The sequence below is a fragment of the Brienomyrus brachyistius genome, chromosome 9 (genome assembly GCF_023856365.1).
Source record: "Brienomyrus brachyistius isolate T26 chromosome 9, BBRACH_0.4, whole genome shotgun sequence".
NCBI lineage: Eukaryota > Metazoa > Chordata > Actinopteri > Osteoglossiformes > Mormyridae > Brienomyrus > Brienomyrus brachyistius.
Window position 1 is genome coordinate 13,142,439 of NC_064541.1, and position 7,461 is coordinate 13,149,899.

The window sequence follows — 7,461 nt, forward strand, 5'->3', positions numbered from 1 at the left end:
GCACCAGAGAGCCGACGACAGTGACCAAGCAACATTGTCACCTGCTGTTCAAAGCACCCGGTGCATCAAGATGAGACTGCCTGACCTCTTCATGGGTGACATGAGTGTTTAGGACAGTCTACACCTGTGGTTTCACAGGGGAAGTGCTGCAAAGGCAGGCTGTGGTGCTACAGTCAAGCATTCGAGTCCTGGATTTCAGGCTGTACTGGTTTTATTGCAAGTAACCTTCTAATAAATTTGACCTGATTGAACCGTTATACTCTGCTAACCAAAGAGTCGTACTAATTAATTACAGGCTGCAGAGAGAAACACCAAACGGCATCCGAGGCAAACACCATCTTTCGATCCATCTTATGGAATTTGTTTTCAACCTTGAAACAAAGCAGCACTAATTAGCATTTCATCAGTCAGTGCTCTCAAGCAACGAGCCTTCGGAATAAAAAAATACTGCACAATCCATTAGCTTTGAGTACATTTTACTCTCTCACAAAGGGACAAATACATTCATGTGTATCATACATGCATTTTTAAAAGCATGTGAGCTAGAATCAGAGGGCTTCATTGTTTTCAGATTTCAGGCATGAAATTAAATCTTCTATAGATTTTCCAAACAAAAGAAGTTCACGGGGAGAATTTAATCAGAGTATCTGAACTGAGGCAGTTAACAGCTGGACTGAAATGTGAGGCAGGAAACACACTGAATATTACTGCTTGGGGTCCATTAAGTAGACTAGTGTCCTACAGGTCCTGCAAAGAGAATCTGGGGCAACTTCATAAGGCACTAAGAGCCCTTGGTCTTCCGGATCATGGCTTCCATCATGGCCCACTGTTCCTTGGTGACCTATGAAGGAGAGAAATCTTTCATACGTGAGCTGAAGGCGGCTTCAAAGTGTCTCCATGTGGACGTGTTGGGAGGGTGCCAGATAAGATTAAAAAAAAAAAAAAAAAAAACATATATACATATACAGCGAGCTCACCTTTTTTAGGTCATTGAACTCGCCAGCCATTGACACGAACTCTCCACCGTCCATTCGAATGATCTGGAAATGGAAACAAATGTTCAGCAAAAATCACTCAGCACAATGGCAAAGAGCACTGCTCCGAGTAATAAACCACCCCGACCGCAAGGTGACGAAATCACAGAAACCAGCATTTATGGCATATTTCACACGCTGTCTTTTATAAGCCACACATGCAGTAAACCGTGTGTGCGTGTTGAATCCTCAAGTTCACGACTCTACCTGACCTTTCCTCAGCAGCTGAAATTTAAGAGGCCCTCTGAGATAGCCAGCCAGAGCACACTGCTGTAGTCAAGGTTACAGAAAGTCCAGGGTCGGGGCAGTGGGGAGGCAGGGGGGCGCGTACCGCTCCAGTCACCCAGTTGGCGTAGTCGCTACAGAGGTACGCTGCCAGGTTGGCGATCTCCCCAGGGGTCCCCAGTCTGCCCACTGGGATCCGGTCTATCATGGACTTCTCAAACACCCCCGTTGGGTCCAGTCGGCTGAAGGCTCCCTGCATCGACAACCGATCAATAAAACCATCACTTCAGTCAACTTCTCCCAGACATAACAGCTAACATATTCACATTCATTTCTCCTGTGGACAATAACCGCAAATAAACTGCAGAACCAACCTTGGTCTTTATGGGCCCAGGCTGAATCACATTGAACCGCAGGCCGTACCTCCCCCACTCTGCTGCAAGAGACCTGCGGGGGCACCAAAAACGGAATATAGTCGGAGCGGCGGGGCACGAGTGAACAAAGTGTTGTCGATTTCTCGTTAAACGGCACCGACGCCTTGAAAGGTCCCGCAGAAACAGCAGTCGGCCCATTTAATGCACATTCATCACTCTTCCTGCACAGTGAGGCAGGGGTGAGCTAGAGGCACCGAGCTGAAAATACCTCCCTCCACAAATCCACTGAAGCCCTTAACGGGGCAGTAATTCTTAAATAAAGGGAATAAAACCATTTATGATTTGTGAAATCGCTCAATTACTGCACCTCAGTAGTCAGTGGCACATCAGCAAACCGGCCAACGTAGAAAAAAGAGGGGCCTTTCAATCAATTTCCACAGCGTCACAAGGGGCCACGAATTTATTCTCTCTTCTCAAGTGAATGATCTCCTGTAGAGTAACGTCATTACGGGACAATGGCCCTGGATATGGGTGGGACAAGGGGTCTATTAGGAAGCGACCCCAAGCCCTGAGCTGGGAGGGAAAACATGGCCTGACCTTCAACATCCACCTCAAGGGCAGCTGCGCCGTTTGCTGGAATTCGACGTCACATACGGTGGACTGCGGATGTAAATTTGTGCCACCCTCTTTACTTATGAGCTCAAAGTTTTCTTTCCATAACACGCCAGCACCAAGGTGAATTCATAAAAAACTGATTAACATTTAACTCAAAAGATCTTGGAAAACTTCAGCAAGATTAAAAATTAACTTTTTTTTCCATCATCAGTTTAGTAACTAATTCAATCGTGCCCTTGAGGACAATCCTGCCCATCTTCAAGAAGACACACCAAACGGCCAGATGCTGATAAGCTGGTGGATAACGCACAGCACACACGCCCAGCTCAATCAGCTTATGCATGTGTACGGTCGAGCAGAACTTGGCACAGACTGGCCAGCGAGCCAAAAAGACAAGCCAAAGTATGCATTAGTGACAGGTTGTGTGGAACGGCTGAAAATCTGCAAGATGTTCCCGGTTCTAACTTTAAGCCAGGTGTATAATCCTGAGCCGTGTGGGTAAGCATCAGGCTGCATATATCCATGTCTGCAGACCCTTACGTGCACAGGGTCTCCACCCCGGACTTGGCGGCAGCGCTGGGCACCACAAATCCAGAGCCGCTCTCAGCATAAATTGTGGTGATGGCCAAGAAGGCAGCGCCTGCAAATACAAGATCAGGTCACAAGGCAGCAGGAGGGATGCGTGTGGTCAGGGGCTGCTTTAAGAGTTAATGGGTATGATTAATGCTCAACACCAGGGAACACCAAGTGTCAGGTACCGGGGAACAGCACCCAAACATACATCGCACTGTAAATTACAACAGGATCTGGGGTATTTAGAAGTGACACACCGGTTGTACGGGACATAGAACAACACAGTCTTAGTTAGAGACTGAAGCTCATAACGCTGTGTAGCAGGGGCTGTTCTGGGAGGGGCAGGGCCACTGTGACTACATGCATGCCCCCCTACGGTCGCCCCAAATTCGTATGTTACCTTGGTCTGAAAGAAATGTATTATTACTTATATTATTACATTTATATATCCATCCATTTTCCAAACCGTTTATCCTACTGGGTCGCGGGGGGTCCGGAGCCTATCCCGGAAGCAATGGGCACGAGGCAGGGAACAACCCAGGATGGGGGGCCAGCCCATCGCAGTACATTTATATATGTGGGCTAAAATTCTGTGTGCTGTGAACAGGAGAAACACAAAAGTACGGAGTCCTAATGCAGTGCGCTGGGTGGTCGAGTCGCTTCAGTCTGTAAAAAGAGAAGTTAATGAGCGAAAAAAATAATCAAGCTTGTGGAAACAAGACACTCTAATTTCTTGTTTAGACCGAGTTACGTATTCGTAAAAAGTGAAAAATGTAACTGCAAACCACTGCATAAATAACATCGGTTTCCAAAATTGTCTTTTGCTTCTTAATGCTGGCAATCGAGTGTAAGCAATACATGGAGGACACTAATGCCAGCCAAATTTATCTGCCCCCCCCCCACCCCACCCCAACAGACAAACCGGCCCCTAGTTGAAATGGTCTAGAACTTCCAGTGCTGGGCAGGTGAGACTTTTCTATCACCCAGGTTCAGAAACGTCTGACATTCTACAGTTATTCAGCATCACAAGTCAAGGCTCTTTCTACGCCACCTTAAAAAGCAGGGACCCATCAGACATGGCCCAGACAAACCACTAATTCCAATCATCACTGGAAAATTCTGCATTTTGCGGAGAAGCCAAAACAAAGCAAATGAAAAGCAAACTGACCGGCGTATATAACTGTATATTACGGGCACCGCCAGCACTCTCGGCGTTTTCCAAGTTCCGAACAGAGACGAAAACACAGAACGGCGCAGAGCACGCAGATGGCAAAGACGCCTGCAGTGGCTGCGCCCCCTGCTGGCTGGCATTCATGCAAGATGACGCAGTGGGGACACACGGAAAGATTTGCTAACCCCCCTGTGGACACGTCGCCTTCCCAAGACGTGCCGTGAGACAGTCAGATGAGTGATAATGCAGGACAGCGGCAGCCAAGGTGAGGCGGGGCATCCGGGTGACCCAGGCGGGAGCTGCGATCCAACACGGCCCCACAATCCGCTTACATTCAGATTCACTCACAGGCAGGGAAGCTTGATGAGGGTGGGAGAGTGAGGCCAAGATCAACACAGCTTGGACACGCCACCTTTCTTGCTTTCAGCGTGACATCAGTTGGCTGCATTGACCCCCAATCCGTGACATTATTAAAATGCAGCTATCGCAGACACAGCTCTATACTGCCCTCTGGCTACAGTTTTACATGCAGATAAACACAGATGCTCTTTGCTTTACCACGGTGCGACTTAAAAGTATTTTGACTTTCCGATGGTGTGACAGCGATGCACGCTAAGGAGTCATCGGACTCAACTTCGAATTTACATCAGTTCCTTGGCTACCGATGTGCCGTGCGATACTTTCGACCGATGCCGGGCGAGGACGGCATCTACGCAGCTCCGTTTCCAGTCACTGTAGCGATAAACACTCGCACAGTGTTTAACGATGTATCGTAGGCTTACTTATTTATCATGTCTTATGTGGCTTACAATATTTTCAACTTACAATGGGTTCATCGGAACAAAAACCCATCGTAAGTGGAGCAGCGTCTGCATATAAATGTGTGTGTATATTGTATATATATTTAGATGTGTGTTTATGTATGTGTGCAATATAGATTATGTTGATATATATGTATATATGGGGGCGGCATGGTGGTGCAGTGGTTAGCACTGTCACCTCACACCTCTGGGACCCGGGTTCGAGTCTCCGCCTGGGTCACATGTGTGCGGAGTTTGCATGTTCTCCCCGTGTCGTCGTGGGGTTTCCTCTGGGTACTCCGGTTTCCCCCCACAGTCCAAAAACATGCTGAGGCTAATTGGAGTTGCTAAAATTGCCCGTAGGTGTGCATGTGTGAGTGAATGGTGTGTGAGTGTGCCCTGCGATGGGCTGTCCCCCCATCCTGGGTTGTTCCCTGCCTCGTGCCCATTGATTCCGGGATAGGCTCCGGACCCCCCGCGACCCAATAGGATACGCGGTTTGGAAAATGGATGGATGGATGGATGGATATATGTATATATAAAAAGACATAGATTTTTGACAAATGCTAGCAAATCAGGCTCTTTACTCACCCTAGTGGTAAATCAAATGCATGTCTTTTACATTCCTTGTCACATTCCTCAAACTGCTCCCACGGAGACAGGAAAATGTATTAAGTTGCCATTTGTTTACTAGACAGTGAGAGGAACATCTCCCATTCACCCTTTACCTTTCTCGGCCTTTATCAGCCGCTTCCCGACCTCCAGTGTCACGTACGCAGTGCCGTTCAGGACAATGTCCGTTATTGTTCTCCAGGCGTTGGGAGAGAGATTCTCTGAGGGAGAGATGAAGTTTCCAGCAGCGTTGTTTATCACCACCTTTTAGGAGGGGGGACAACGCAATAAACACACCACACCAGCAGGATGAACAGAGTACAGAGGACTACTATAGATAACTCTACAACTAACAGAATTAAGGCTTGACTGAAAATCAAGAGTGTTATAATATTTCACCCCCACGTACATCCGGCAAACCTGCAACGCCGACCAGCTCAGTGACCGCAGCCTCCACCGACGCCGGGTCTCTCACGTCACACTGCACGGCGTGAACCTGCCGACACAGTTACCTCACAGAACTCTCTCGCAGTCTCATTTCAAATCAAATAGCTGCCTGTTATCGTGTAAGCGACAGCAGCGAGAGAAAAATGAGGGCTGGTTCATCACTGTGATCCTTATGCTCGATAACAGCTATGAAAGATGGATGATTTGGCATTCTGAAATATTTCAAATAACATACAAACGAAAGGTGGGACCAAAAACAGCAAGAAAAGTATGTGAATTGTCAGAACTGCTACCTTATTTCCTGTCTGTTTTGATATTTCCTCTGCAGTTTGCTTTAAAACATCCAGCTTTCTAATAACAAACACAAAAACCGGTTAATTACTAGTTAGATAGATAATAGAGTATCATATGAAATACCTAAAAGCAGGTGCGCAGTTATGCAGCGCATACAGGGTGAATGTCTAGTAATTAACATTCCAAAGACTATACTATTCATAACCACTACGGCAACAGATTTGAAGGACTAAATGTCGTTGGCATGTGAGTATAATATGTTAATATGTTGTATAGCGGGTATTAACTACTGCTAATGATGCTTAAAAAGCGGCGAAGGCAGAACCTGCTGGCGATGACACATTCGGCACCGAGAGCCGACAGCGTGCCGGCCATCCCCCTGCCCAGGCCTGTGCCCCCTCCCGTGATGAAGGCCACTTTATTTCGGAAGGCGTCTGGCCGCAGCATCACCCCTTCATTCGGGGGGAAGAAGGCAGCCTGCGAGCCACCAGCCTGCAGCAAAGCTCCGCCCCCATCGCGCAGCAGCTGCTTTAAGAAGGACGGGGTAAATCCACCGTGCTGGCATGTGCGTCTCATTCCATTAGCCATCGTCGTCATCATTAGTATTAGCATTATTGATTTATTTGCTGGACTGTTTTTTAGCTTTGCACTGCAACATTCCAAAACAGCGTGAAGTGTGCAAGACATCACGGTAAATGCATTTAAAATGTGACCGACCGGCAAAACTTAAAGTTTAGTCATGCTGTTCTTAATGCACAATAGCAGATGACAGCCACCTATTTAGGCGAGCAAACACCAAAATATAACAAGTCCTGGTAACACGGCAACAATATGACTACTAACTAGCTTTCAAGTTTTTGAAATTTTCGTTCAAGCGAAGTTTCAATACAGCACATTTTGCACTGGAATTCGGAAAGTTAATTCATCTCACCCTTCTAGAGACAGCAGACGTTAATGGAAATGCCAGATTTCCAAGTTTTTTCGCCCCCCGCACTAGTGTCCACGCCATGTTATTAACACGTAACCTTTCCCCTACTGCCTTTGGATCTTGTATGTTAAGCGGGGTCTGTCCTCATTGGCTGACCGTCCTGCTTATCACACGCACCACCCACTTTTTCGTGTATTACACCCACCTTCATTGTGTTTTTGGGAAGATTTTATGAATCACTAACAAACATAACAAATCATGAATTCAGGACTGGAAATTACGGTTTTCCTAGACCGAGGCAGGCAATTCAAACGAAGGGCGAGTGCAAAAACGGAATACTAGTCCACTGGCCAGTAATTTGTTTTTTACTAAACTAGCCCAGTTGGCT

The 7,461-nt window shown here is 47.0% G+C and overlaps 1 protein-coding gene across 2 annotated transcripts; it reads right to left on the reverse strand.

The window, feature by feature from the left end:
- Window positions 1-459: 459 nt before the first annotated feature.
- decr1 (2,4-dienoyl CoA reductase 1, mitochondrial) lies at window positions 460-7,392 on the reverse strand. 2 transcript variants are annotated; one of them, XM_049024195.1, is made up of 10 exons: window positions 7,077-7,392; window positions 6,471-6,673; window positions 6,145-6,202; window positions 5,814-5,900; window positions 5,521-5,668; window positions 2,789-2,888; window positions 1,634-1,706; window positions 1,366-1,512; window positions 978-1,040; window positions 460-841 (listed from the first exon to the last, which is right to left on the reverse strand). In XM_049024195.1, exons 1-10 carry the CDS (start codon window positions 7,152-7,154, stop codon window positions 782-784), a joined length of 1,017 nt encoding a protein of 338 aa, XP_048880152.1. In that variant the 5' UTR covers window positions 7,155-7,392; the 3' UTR covers window positions 460-781. The 2 variants fall into 2 exon arrangements, with proteins under 2 accessions (XP_048880152.1, XP_048880153.1); XM_049024196.1 differs by having other exon boundaries at window positions 6,471-6,670; window positions 7,077-7,381.
- Window positions 7,393-7,461: the final 69 nt, after the last annotated feature.

Excerpts from the sequence above, each read along its gene's own strand:
- decr1 (XM_049024195.1), bottom strand. The coding sequence starts at position 7,154 with ATGGCGTGGACACTAGTGCGGGGGGCGAAAAAACTTGGAAATCTGGCA. Across the intron at positions 6,674-7,076 it reads CGTCTGCTGTCTCTAGAAGG|CAGCTGCTGCGCGATGGGGG; the intron begins GTGAGATGAATT and ends TCCTTCTTAAAG. Across the intron at positions 5,901-6,144 it reads CAAAACAGACAGGAAATAAG|GTTCACGCCGTGCAGTGTGA; the intron begins GTAGCAGTTCTG and ends CTGTGTCGGCAG.